Genomic DNA, 12870 nt, shown 5'->3' on the forward strand with positions numbered 1-12870 from the left:
TCTAGGAATAAATCAGATCACTGAGTATAAAACATAAGGTAAAATACACGGGCAAAGCAAAACTAGGACATGCTCACTGGAGAGCAATGCAGCCAACAGAAAGAAGACGCCTTAGGGTGCCTCTCCCTGCTCTAGTCCTGCCTCTTGTCTACTGAGACTCGCAACCGCTTGTTTTGCATTGCCTTTCCCAAATCTCTCCCCATGCTTCTGAGGGGAGCCGTCCCTCAATGCTGCAGTCTGCTTTCAGTCAGTAAAACCTGGATGTCCACCGTGCTTTGAATCTAAAAGACATGGCAATAAAAGTGCTGTGGAACCCACTTTTTGTCATTTCCAGAGGCTGATGGTGCTAGATTGGGCACTCTCCAGCGTACTTTCCCTCATCACTTAGAATGCTCATTCTGTGTATTCCTGCCTGGACTGGAGAGCTTCTGTTGAAAACAGAGATAACCTTAAGTGTCACTTGGTACTTAGATACTTTTGCCTTGTACCGTGTGTATGTGTGTGTATGCATGTGTGTGCACACACACATTGTCTTGACATTTCACTATAGATAAAACTTGGGGTCATGCATGCTAGGTAAGCCGTCTACTATTAAGCTACATCCCTACCCATCTTTCTTGTACTTTGGAGGCTCAGAAACTATAAGACGATGTATAAAAGACTTCTCTGGTCACCTATGATCTTAGGATCGTATTCATTCTGCTGCACGTGAATATCTGTGTCTTCTCCAAGACTTCTGAACTTTCCACTTTCCTATTATTTATTTCCTATACCTTCGATTACATTTTTCCCTCTAGAATTCCAAAAGCATAGATATTCATTCATTTGGTGAGGTCCCAAAGATCTTAAATGTGTTTTCTTTTGTGTGTGCCTGGAATATTTCCACAGACCTGTTTTTATGTAAATTTTTTTCTTCTTTTATACCTAATCTGTTCTTTAGTCTCTCAACTATATTTTTATTTGGGCTTATTGAGATCCTCATTTCTGAGGTTTCTACTTTGCTCATAAACATTTTTCTATTGCTCTGCTGAATTTTTCATTTAGAACATGCACCATTTCTCTAATTCCATTCAATTGCTTATATGTACTTTCTTAGATCTCATTAAGATTTTTATAACCTTTTCCTTTAAATTCTGTTTTAATTCCTTTTAATCAGTGCTGCTGGAGCGATGTCTCAGTTGTTATGGGGTCCTTATTATTCTTCCAGAGATCACACAGGTGCCAGTACCCATACTGAACAGCTCACAACTGCCTATAACTCTAGCTTCAAAGCCCCAGTGTTCTCTTCTGGCCTCTGTAGGTACCTACACACATGACATATACTCACATAAAAACAGAAACACAGAAATTTTAAAAATTGTAAAAATATTTAGGCTGTTGTGGTGGCACAAACCAATAATGATTGCTGAAGAGCTAGAGGTGGGAGGAACACAAGTTTGAGGCCAGTCTGAGCTACATGTTTTAAATATTTTCACATTTAAAAAAAAAAATATTGCCAGGTGGTGGTGACTCAGGCCTTTAATCTCAGCAATCAGAGGCAGTGGCAGGCAGTTCTTTGTGAGTTCGAGACCAGCCTGGTCTACAGAGCTAGTTCCAGGACAGCCAAGGCTACACTGAAAACCCCTGTCCTGAAAAACTAAAAACAAATGAATTTTTAAAAAGAAAAAATATTTAATTAGCATAGTTTCATTGCACAAGATGGGTTTCACCGTGGCCTCTTCAGTTTTTTGAAGTCTAGTGTTGCTAGCCACACATGGACCCCTGCGGAGTTCAGAGCTGAGCATAGATGTCCATGTATTTCCCAGCAGGTCTCACCCTAGAGCAGCGTTCCATGGTTGCCAGGGATGAAGGAACACACAATGGTTATCATTGCAGGTAGCTTGCTCCATCTCCCACAGGGCAGGACAGGGAGCAAGTTTAGGCTACTCTGATGGGCCAGCTTGTGTTTGCAGGACAGCTCTGCTCCGAACCAGTGAGAAATGGAATGTTTAAACTTAAATTGTAGCTCGCTTAAGCTGGATCCTGGCTACAAAACCCAGAGCATTCCCTGGGGGACACCAGAGGTAATGTTTCCAAAACTAGATATTGAACAGAGTACAGAGTCTTCTTCAAAGTGGGCTGCAAGCCCATAGGATTGTGGGACTTCCTAGGAGCTAGAGTGGTCGTCAGCTAGACGCTGCTGGAGTTTACTGTGAAGTTCTCTTTTGCCCTTCTTGCAGAAGAAGCTGTCCCCACCCAACCCCCACTGTGGAGCCGGTGCCAGGGGGTTTGTTTTCTCTTTATGGAGTCCTTCTCTTTCTTGCTGACTCCTGATGTCTTCCCCTCCAGTTGCCAGCTCAAAATGCAGTTAGATGCCTGTTTTGCTTGGGGAAAGGGTTTGCTTGCTTGTTTTATTCCACTTGGTTGAGAATGAAGTGAGTGCTGGACATCTATTCTGTCAGCTTGTACCCCTCAGAGTTTAATTTCAAAACCATATATTCTTCTGTATGGATCACAGGTCATAAAAAATAAAAATAAAAAAATTAACAACCTGATGTTTTAGAATCAATGGTGATCTCAAAGTCAAGAGAGGCAGAAATTATAGAATTACGATGTTTTGACTGTAGTTCTATTTGTAGAATATGGGAAGAATTTGATTAAGAAGTCGGAGGGCTGTGGACGGGACAGTAGAGATTGTAAGTGTGTATGGATCTCGAGTTCATTGAAGAAATGCAGCTGGAGCTAAATTTGGATATAATCAACCGCTGGCGTTGAGAGATGGCCTATGGAGAGTGTGTGCGGAGGGTGAGAGGGGGAAAAGAAAAAGATCAAGAAGTGAGCCTACGTCTCTTCCAAATCTTGGAGAACGAAAGAGTAAGAAAGATCTAGGGAAAAAGACTGAAGATGAATGGTTTCATCGAGAGGAAGGCAGTGAAAACACAGATGTATACCGCCAATCCAGTATTTTGGGATGACTCATGTCTAGTAGGTAGATTTAAATTTTGAAAATAAAAGGGTAAATGAGACCTAAGAATTATTCTGAACTGGACATCCTGGAGCTCACTGATGACTCTAAGTAGAGCAGCTTAGATTGCTATGATTTTTGTTAATTTGTTTGCTTGTTGGTTGGTTGGTTTGTTTTCTGTAAAAGACCAGATATCAATATTTTAGAATTTATCTTGGTCCCTGTGGAGGTAGTGAGCATAATTGTGCACCAATAAAATCTCCATTTTACAGAATTACATAGTGGGTTTCATTGTCCCAGGACATACCTCCCTGTTGTCTAGTTGAAGAAAAATAATTTAGCATATGGTCTGGTTCAGAAGAAAGGAATCGGTGAGTTTGCTGTGAGGGTTGAGGTAGCACGATAAGGATAGAGGATAATGGAGAACAGTTTTACATTTCTTTCGGGAGAATCGCTATGATATCGCAAAATATAGACGCGCTTCCTGGTTACTGTGCACCAGGGCGGCTGTGAAGTCCAGCCTGTGCTTAGTCGGCCCTTTACTACATGTACTAGGCTTGCTCTCCACACTGCTGCCCTGAGCGATGCGTTTTTACATAGTGCGACCATCCCAGACCCAGAAATAACATAAGTCAAAAGGGGGAGTGAAGGACTCATTTAGGATACTATTTTTTACAGCCATTTTCAGAATGATGGATCCTGTGATTTTGATTTTTTTTCCCCTTAGGCAAAGAATGCTAGGAGCTTTGTCCTTTCGGGTCAGAGAATATCATTATTATTATTATTATAAATAATGAAGGTGGTTTTCACCCTTCCTTTCCTTGTCTACCTTCCTGCTGCTCCTTTGCGTCTTAACAGACAGAAAAGCTGTAAGAACTGCCCCCCACACACACACACCCCAGTCAACTAGCAATGTCTATTTTGGGGGTCCTATAGTAAATACTTTACAATTTATCTTTTTTAAGCCACATTATGAAAAAGTTGTTTAAACATTACAAAAGCAGAAAGAGAATCACAGATCCCTTATACTCAAAAATCATATGTTCATCTGTAATTCCCTGAACTACTCTGGGAGAAGTTGTGGGAATTATGCCTTGTCTGCCTTCCTGACCAAGGAACACACATTTTGTTTGATTTGTCCCAGCTCTGGGACAGTTGCTGCGTGTTTTATGTTGTCATGACATTGACATCTTCAGAGGATGTGTTTTAGTTAGGAAATGCCCGTCTCTTCCCCATCAGTGTGAACCGTTGCCTTTGGAGCTAGGACACTGCAGCGCTCCAGATACTTCTCGGAGGTCACCCTCAGGAAACACATCATGGCAGGTTGCCCGTCCCACCATTGCTATGGCCAGATGGATATCCTGATCACTCTGGAGTGAATTCTCCTTAGGGTGGGAGCGAGAGAATGGTGGTTCCCTGTGGATTCTCCTAGACGAGCTTTTCATTTACTCTGTTTCAGCTGTGTCTTTAAGCCTCAAAGGCACAAATTTCTTCTCAGATTCATTGCTCCCATTGTTCATAGTACGTGGGTCTGGCTTTGATATCCTTTGCACACATCACAATTAATGTAGGTTTTGGTTCACGTATTATTTCCAGCCAACAACAATCATTCCCATTTTGCAGAGCGGATGCTAGGTATGCTTTTGTCTACAAGGCTATCGTCACATCCAGAGCTCCTTTAGGGAAGAAATTAAATTTTTTAAAGTTCCTTCCTTTCCTTGCCAGTATCCTCCAGTTGACTGTGACAACGCCTGTCCCCCCGCGTGCCTGCAGTTATTCGTGTGTTCATTCCTACAGCGTATACAGCGTTTCAGTATTGTTATACTTGTGATTATCCTGTTATTAGCCTGCCAAGAAAATACCTATGCTCCTTTACAGTTCTGCTTCTAGACATATGGAGCACTATGGTCCACTCACGTATTTGGATGCAATTCAGGGCATCAAACCACAAACCATTCCCTAATTCGGTATGGCCTGACCACATGCCATTGTCACACATAAAGATAGTTACTGGGTTATCAGACAACTTTGAGGAGGCTGTTCTCTCTTTCCACCTTTGTGTGGGATCCGGGGGTCAAAGTCAGGTCGTTAAGCATGTATCGTCTAGTGGCAAGTGCCTTTACCATTGGGCAATCTGGCCACAGTTCCTCCTCCTGTTTCTTCCTCTTCCTCCACAAATGTCATAAATGGTGTTTTTGTTGTTGTGTTGTAATTCGTTTGAACCAGAATGCAAATGAACTCGATGTGGTAATTTTTTTATGTGACTTTCCTCCTCATTTACTATTTCCCTTTAAGTATTTTGTTTGCACTGGTTGGCTGATGCAATATTTATGCTAAAGAAGCCAGGTGACTTGTCTTACAGAGTTTGCCAAACTTCAAATTTTGATTGTTGTATCTTTATAAAGAAATCAAAGAAACATGGAAAAATTCAATCTTATTTGACAACTGATCATGAAATCTACAGGTCTGAATATACTCCGGTTCATCTGGAGCTTTGTTTAGCAGAACTTCCCAAGGCTCCTTGGAGTGATATTTTCTTCTCCTGTCAGGAGGCTCAGGACTTTTATACTTCCAATTCTTGATCTGAGATCCAATACTTGATCTTTGATCTAATTCTTTTTGGTCACAATATTACTTATTCTTTAACATTTTGTTTTATGGTTCTGTTTCTGCATGAAAATGAGCTATCTATAGAATAGAAAGCGATGTCTGAATGGCTTTTCCAGATGAACAGAGCTATGAGGAAACAAGTGTTTTGTTTTTTAATTTATTCTTCTCCCATGCAATATATCCTGGCATCTTCCTCTCCCTCCACACTCCCAGTCCCTCCCCCTGGATCCACTGCTGCCCTAGAAACAAGTATTTCTAAAAATTAAGAGGAGCCACAGCAAAAGCATATTTGAGCCGTGTACTATTTTAAATTCTACCAGAGGTCACCATTATCTACAAAGATGACATTATGGAGCTATAGAAACTGAGGAACTAGTACATGAAAAACCAACAACAGCAGCAGCAGAAACGGGCCTCTTGTTCTATAGTTTTCTGGATATGAGGGGTAAACAGATGCCATTTGTCTTTAAGAACATGGAATTTTAGTGGGAGAAGAGGGGATTTGAGCTTCTCGCTTTCCTCCTTATGCATAATGCATTTTATTGTATGCCAGATTACCAAAGCATTCTATGGTGGGGTCAGTCCAGGAAGTGTCATACCGTTTGACCTGCCAGTCAGGGGACTCCTGAGTCCCACTGAGATGCTGCCTCTTGACATGAGTGTTGCAATGTCTGTCACAACATGAGAGATATTCACTTAAACCGGGACAGGGCAGAATCTGGTCAACAGAAACATTCCTAGATTTCTATCCGCTAAGTATGACGGGCATCCAGCTAAAGACATGTTTACACCAAGTTGAATGAGAAGAGCAGAGAGACTGATAGGGTTGTTTCCTTTCAGCCCATGGGGTGTGGAAGGATTCCTCTTTTAAATAGCCTTCTTGAAATACAGTTTACATTAGTGACATGACCTTAAAATACACAACTCCGTGTTCCCCGGTATCTTTATAGGGTACAAAACTATCAACCACAGTCTCATTTCCAGCCACCCTAAAATAAGTCCATACCCATCAGCTGTCACTTCCCGCTCTCCACGCCTCATTACCTACACCGTATACAACCACCTAGTCACGTCTCTGTTAACTAGCCACTTCTATGCAGATTTTTAGATTGCTATGACTAATGTGTCTTGTTGAAATTCCCTTTATTTTTTATAGTATCATATGAACAGGAGTGGCTTTGAGCCCTCAACTACGTGAATTGCTACCTAAGAAAGAAAGACGTAGCAAAATAATCAAAGGAGATACAACTGAAACCAATAACTTGATGTGGCCTAGTAATCAATCACCGGGCGTGACTGTCCAGAAATGGCAGAATATGTGGTGTGACTTTACAAAGTCAGTTGCTTACAATTTTAAATATGAACTGGAAGGAGGCGTGGCTTTCAGGAATTTGTACTCACAGAACTACATTTGCAGCCAATTCAATTCCCGACTCCACAGCTCACAATCTGAGCAACTCTGGATACAAACAGAAAGAGGGATGAGGCCAGCCTCATGAAGCTACCGTGTAGGCCACACACGTGATGCCTTAGAACTAAGCTTGGTCATTCAGTGGTCAATAAATGCAAAGTTTTGCTTGCTCAAATTCTCAAGTAGAATTCTTTCCCACGCCAGCTTACCCCACTCCACAGTATTTGGTATTTCTAAAATCTCTATTCAAAGACATTTTCTCCTTGAAGGCAATTTCATGGGGCCTGCAGATGCTTCTAATGTAGACAAACAGCCCTGAACAAGCCCAGTTAAGACTAGAGCTGTAAACCAGCCTTTACTTTAGAGCCATGTATTACATAAATAGCAAAAGTGCTGATTTATTCTGTTCACCCAGCACTCATGTAGCAGAATTTCCTCTTCTATATTAAAAGGAAAAATTACAGTGCTAATAGAGCATCTATTATGGAACTCTACACATGCCTAGCCTCATATACTACATATAATCCTTTGTAAGTCAGAATGTTGACATTAGCTAATATTAATGTTAATTCAGTAAGACCCTACATGTAAAACATTAAATCTGCATGTACTGAAATGGTGGTTTGACTTTATGGCCATGAATAGGGTCCAGTGCCTTCCATGTTATGCAGGAGGGGTCAAAGGGCATTTGCTTGTATTATACTGTCATAGAACTTTACTTCTGGGGTATCATGTATTTCTGTCCTTTTAAAAGGTGTGCTGTTCAGTATGATTACGTCCAATCAGAGAACTCATGATACACAACATTTTCATACTTGGGAAATGTTAACACATTACATTCCTTGCTTTGAAACATGAAAGAATTAATAAAAGACAACACCCTTTCATTTTCCTTTGACCAGTGAGACAACGTAAACAATGTGGCTTGCATGCAACACCATCTAGGGTCCTAGAAGCCTCTGCATTATCCATCTGCGTGTGTTTGTGTCTTTAACTCCCCTCCCCCAGCTTTCTTCCTCTTGGCATAATTTTGTATTTGCATGAGATCTCATAATTGTTTTGCATGAAAGTCATCTGTAATGTTAAAGAGTAGTGTCTAACACCCCCTGCGATATCACAGGCCATTAATTCTTACATAATATTTTTCTTTTACTTTCAGTTACTGGAGTTTAAATATGCTTCGAATGTAAAAGTGGCAGGACGCTGGAGTGACGCAAGCCTGTGTAATGTTCCTTTATGGAACTAGAGGGACACTTCCCAGCCTTGTCTTTGGCTGCCAGTTCTCAATTACGAGGTTATGATAAAACTCTATTAAACGCAGGTGCTCTCTGCAGACCTAAGTTCCAAGAAAGTCCTGTTTTAAGTATGACATATAAAACCTGTCCTGATCTGTCATAAAATTTATCTGCTCTGACTTTGGTGAAAAACCTTTCCGCACTTCAGTGCTTCCTGAACGTTATTCCTGTTAATTCAATAGACGAGCACAGGGGTACAAAACAAATGCCTTCTCTGCACCTTTTTTTTTTTTTTTTTTGGGTCGAGCTTCTAATTAATATGGGACCATGACTAAGTGCCATGAATGGGACCAAACGCTCACCTCTCAACCAATGAGTATTGATTTCCTCCGAGCTCTCACCCCTCTGGCTCCACAGTTCTTCCTGCCAGTGGCCAGTGCTAACCCTGGGCTAGGATACTCCTTTTCATATTACCATTGGGAATTCAATTCAAAACCTGTGCAAGTAAGAAACCCTGGTCCCTGGAGATGATTTTCTTAGGGTTTTTAAGCAGCTAAAAGATTCAAATCATTTTTCAAGTGTTGATGATCATAAGGCTGGTGAGACATTTTTGAAGCATGATATGATAGAGTATGAAATTACTAGAACTTAAATGGTCCCATGTCACCAAGAACAACCCACAAAGCATTTGTGTAACAACAGCCACCATGCAATAAATTGAATTGTCTTTTAAAATCTACTCAACAAGCAAGTGCTAATCACTGAAGTGATTGCATTTTAAAATTTTTATATATACATAAATATATAAAACTTTTAATCGAGCCCCATTTGAACTAATAGGTAGCTTGTACTTTAAATTGTATTTATCCTAATTTTTTCCCTTTACCAAAATGTAGACAGGTGATTGTCACTTTCTCCCGTGCTTGGACAATTACCAAGTGAATACCACATTAGCAGCTTCTGGTTGAGCCCGGCTCTTGGGGCTATCACCAGCTCAATCTGTGTTACCTGCATTGGACTCAACCTCTGCTTCTCAAGCTAGTCACTAACGAGGGTGTGAAGCTAAATTACCTTCTGAATTAAAATGCTACACTATAATTATTATGTATCATAAATCCACTTGCTTCCTTGTGCAGCTTTAATTAAATCCAAGCTGAACTAATATGAATTCAGTTTTAAGACAGCTAGATAATGAGGGGGAAAAACGACTTTTTTCATAGTCATTTTGTACCTGACAGTGATAACATGAGAACTGTATGGCGTTCTGGGCGAGTATCGCCTCGTGTGATCTCAGCACCTAAGAGGTGTGTTGATTTGAGATGAAGATTCAGACGGTCAGAGAGATCCAGTTACTTATCAAAGGGGACGGGCAAGCTGTAGAACCAGGATAGTCTGCCTCTCCCCTTGAGACTCCCCTCTGCCACCATTTATCTGGAAGGGTGTTCTGACTGTCAAGCCCTTTTCCCAAGGCGCCATTAACAAGAGCTGGTACTGCTTGGAAACGGAGTCTGCCTTTCGCCCCCTCCGGCACCTCCGTTGCGTGTCCGCTTGCTTCACTACAGCTCCCTGCGCTTTTACAAACTAGTTGTTCTGTCAGCATGAGCGTGACAACAATTAGACATCCCCTGTTTTTGCCCCGTGCCTTTTCTCCTTCACAGTCATTCAATGACAAGCGTAAAAAGAGCTTCATCTTTTCACGAAAATTCCCATTCTACAAGAACAAGGAGCAGAGTGAGCAGGAAACCAGTGATCCTGAACGTAAGTAGATTCTGAAGATAATGTCACATGCAACACTCATGACAGGCTGTCCCACGACACACCAAGGCAAACTACACGGCAGGCAGGCAGGGCAGGTTTTACTACTGTGACCGGTGTTTGACTGCAGTCTGGATCCTTCCCTTCCTGGGCTGTGTTTTACAGACAATGCTAGAACGGGTCTTGACAAAGCTGGGGCTTCAGGTCCAACCAGCATCTCTCTGTGACCAGGAGTAGATTGGGTTTGATCATGCAAGTCCCTAAGGCTTGAGGAAAAAAAAAAAATTCTGTTCAGACATATTGGATTACATCGCCAGATATGTATTTTGTCTTGGATGCCAGCTTGACAGAAGTAATTCAATGACTTTCACTGAGTATTGGCACAGTGGATCACTCTTGCTCTCCAGGAAGCCATTAAATACCTGCCGAGAAGAGAGCTTGGAGTGGTGGATACAGAATTTGTCATGAACCTTGGAGTGGGGACTTCCTTTGACAGTAGAAAAAAAAAATACAATCACTGATCATTTTAATTTCCCCACAATCTCTGGCTTCAACCTTTTGAATTGATTTACAAATCAAAATTTTCCCTTTATAACGCAGCTCAGGGAGTTTGGGGTGAAGGTTATTTCAAAAGAAAAGCAAGTGGGATCCAGATTGCCTGGGCAACACGGTCTGTCATGGTAGTATCCATGTCAACTCCACTGACTTCTACCTTCCTCTTCCGTGGCTGTTCTTCCTCTCTCATTGCTCTCTCTGGGGACTTCCATGCAGGACATCCCCGGATTAGGTGACGACGGTTATGGAACAAAGACTCTGAGTAAGTTTCCAGGAATGGTCACTGTTAACTTTTCTTTTCCTTTCCTTTTGAGTTTGGCTTTTGTTCCTTTTCTTGAGGGCCTTTCATTCCTAGCATGCACACGATACGAGTTTGATTTGTTACCTAGCTGTGAATGCTCCTACGGAATAATTTTCAGTCATTTTGTTCTGCATGTCAGCATTTAAAAGCCAAGTGTGTCAGGCAGTCTAACTCCTGCTGTGGGCAACACCTCCCCCTTTCTGGCCGGGTGACGATGGCCAACATGGTCTGCATGCCCATCAGGGCATCATTTGCTCAGCCACCAACTTCCTCTCAGGGAGCAAAAGACCATGTTGCAAAGAAAGGGTGAGCGAAGTGTTCTACAATGGCAAAGTAGAAATATTCTTTATGTTCTTTCTTCTGCCTTTTCAACATGGAAAGCTATATAACCTTGCCCGATTCTATAATTGACCTATATTTTGCTGTTAATAAAGGAGCTGTTTTGTAATCAAAAGCAACATGCATTCTCGAAAAGTAAATATTAAGACATCTGAGCTTTAAATTCTTTGTTATTAACTTTGATCTTTTTTCTCTGACTTGCAGTGGTCCTGCTTGAACCGTTTGATAGTTTTAGATAAATATTAATACCTTTGCCTATCTGACTTACCAGCTGCATAAGGTTGTCAGGGCTTCAACTTGTAGTGCAGAATGAAAAATAAGATATATTAAACCTTTACTTTTTTTTCTACTTATTCATATCTTTGGTCTATGTCTTATTGCACTCAGCAATTAAAAACAAGGATCTATGTCTGAAAATCCTACGCTATGATTTTACTCTTTAATCCTAATCCCACTCTAGAAGAATCAATGAAATAACAGAATGTCGTATCGTTTGCAAATGTATCACATATTCAATTTTGTTGTGTTTGTTTTAGTGTAATAGCTACAGAGATACTTTCAGTTGTTCATTTCATTCTATAAAGCAAAACACCATTGAGTTGGACTTCATATAAGCCTCCGTGTGTGGTGATGCCTGTCTTCCAGGGTTCGAGTTTAGAGTCCCAGCAGTCTGTTTTAGACTGGAGAAAACAAAATCTGGTCAAGGGCCACTCGCCTTAAAGATGAAAACTTTATCTTTAAAAGATGATGTACGGTGTGGTGTGAAATTTAACCACTGATTCCAGCATCATCTGGAAGGCGCCACACACCTTCTGGGGGAATTTATACACTTTCAATTTGGAAAAGGAAAGTGATTGTTTTAGCATATCACTAATATGAAGCATCATTAAAAAGTATGTAATGCCCTGTTGGATCTAGAGTGTCCAGATGTTTGCTTATTCTGTGAAAACTGGACAGATTAAATTTATGAAAAAACACATCAGGGAGTCCTCACATCATCGTGTCAAAGGAGACAAGATAGGAACATCCACGAGGCACTATGAAGCAGGGATGTCTCCATGAGTCCTTGTACTGGTTAGATAGATGTGTGCCCATATTGACAGCACAATTCTGGCCATGAAGCCACACAGAGAGGAATGGTTTGAAATCAGCATTTGCTTTGGTTTTCATTAGTTTTATGCTATAGAACCAATCCCCTCAGCAGACCAAAAAAAAAAAAAAAAAAAGTCAAAGCATTTATTTTTGCTTTTAGAGTAGAATGTAGCTTCCTTTTCTCTCTCTTAAGTATTATCAAACAGCTGAAAGCCAAGTAGCCGCATATTTCCTCTTAGTGTGGTGGCACGTGAAGCAGCTGATAAGTTATACATGATCAGCTCATCAACTGAACAGCACACGTATCTCCGCTGTTGGGCGAGACATAATTCATGCCTGATCGTGCACTGGGTAGCAGGCCATTTGTCTTCTGCCCGCTCTGTTCTCGTAGAATAGAAACTAAGCCGTGAACCATTTCTCAGGGACTATTTCCTCCTGTATTCTCTACTCACTGAAGCAGGAGAGAGCTTCAAAAATCCCTTTTACACCTGAGGATTTGCTTGCAAAGTGTTTAAATGGAAAAATCAGGGGGACTCCAGGGAGCAGTTGGCAAACACAGTCTTCCTTCAAAATAACTAAGGACTGAAATAGATACAGAAAAGCGCCTGCCCAACAGTGGGCACACACT

General features: G+C 41.2%; 1 protein-coding gene across 21 annotated transcripts in view; it reads left to right on the forward strand.

Moving 5' to 3' along the window:
• The window catches only part of Dlg2 (discs large MAGUK scaffold protein 2), a 1644347-nt gene that overhangs the window by 1604746 nt on the left and 26731 nt on the right, over nt 1-12870 (forward strand). For 13 of the 21 annotated variants that reach the window (XM_057756268.1, XM_057756265.1, XM_057756266.1 and 10 more), the window contains one exon: nt 9859-9958. In XM_057756268.1, coding sequence (XP_057612251.1) covers nt 9859-9958 — 100 coding nt within the window. Of the gene's footprint in view, nt 1-9858; nt 9959-10726; nt 10773-12870 lie in introns of all 21 variants that reach the window. The other 8 variants (XM_057756269.1, XM_057756267.1, XM_057756285.1 and 5 more) reach the window with 1 other exon arrangement.

Source organism: Chionomys nivalis, chromosome 23, assembly GCF_950005125.1.
Source record: "Chionomys nivalis chromosome 23, mChiNiv1.1, whole genome shotgun sequence".
Lineage (NCBI taxonomy): Eukaryota > Metazoa > Chordata > Mammalia > Rodentia > Cricetidae > Chionomys > Chionomys nivalis.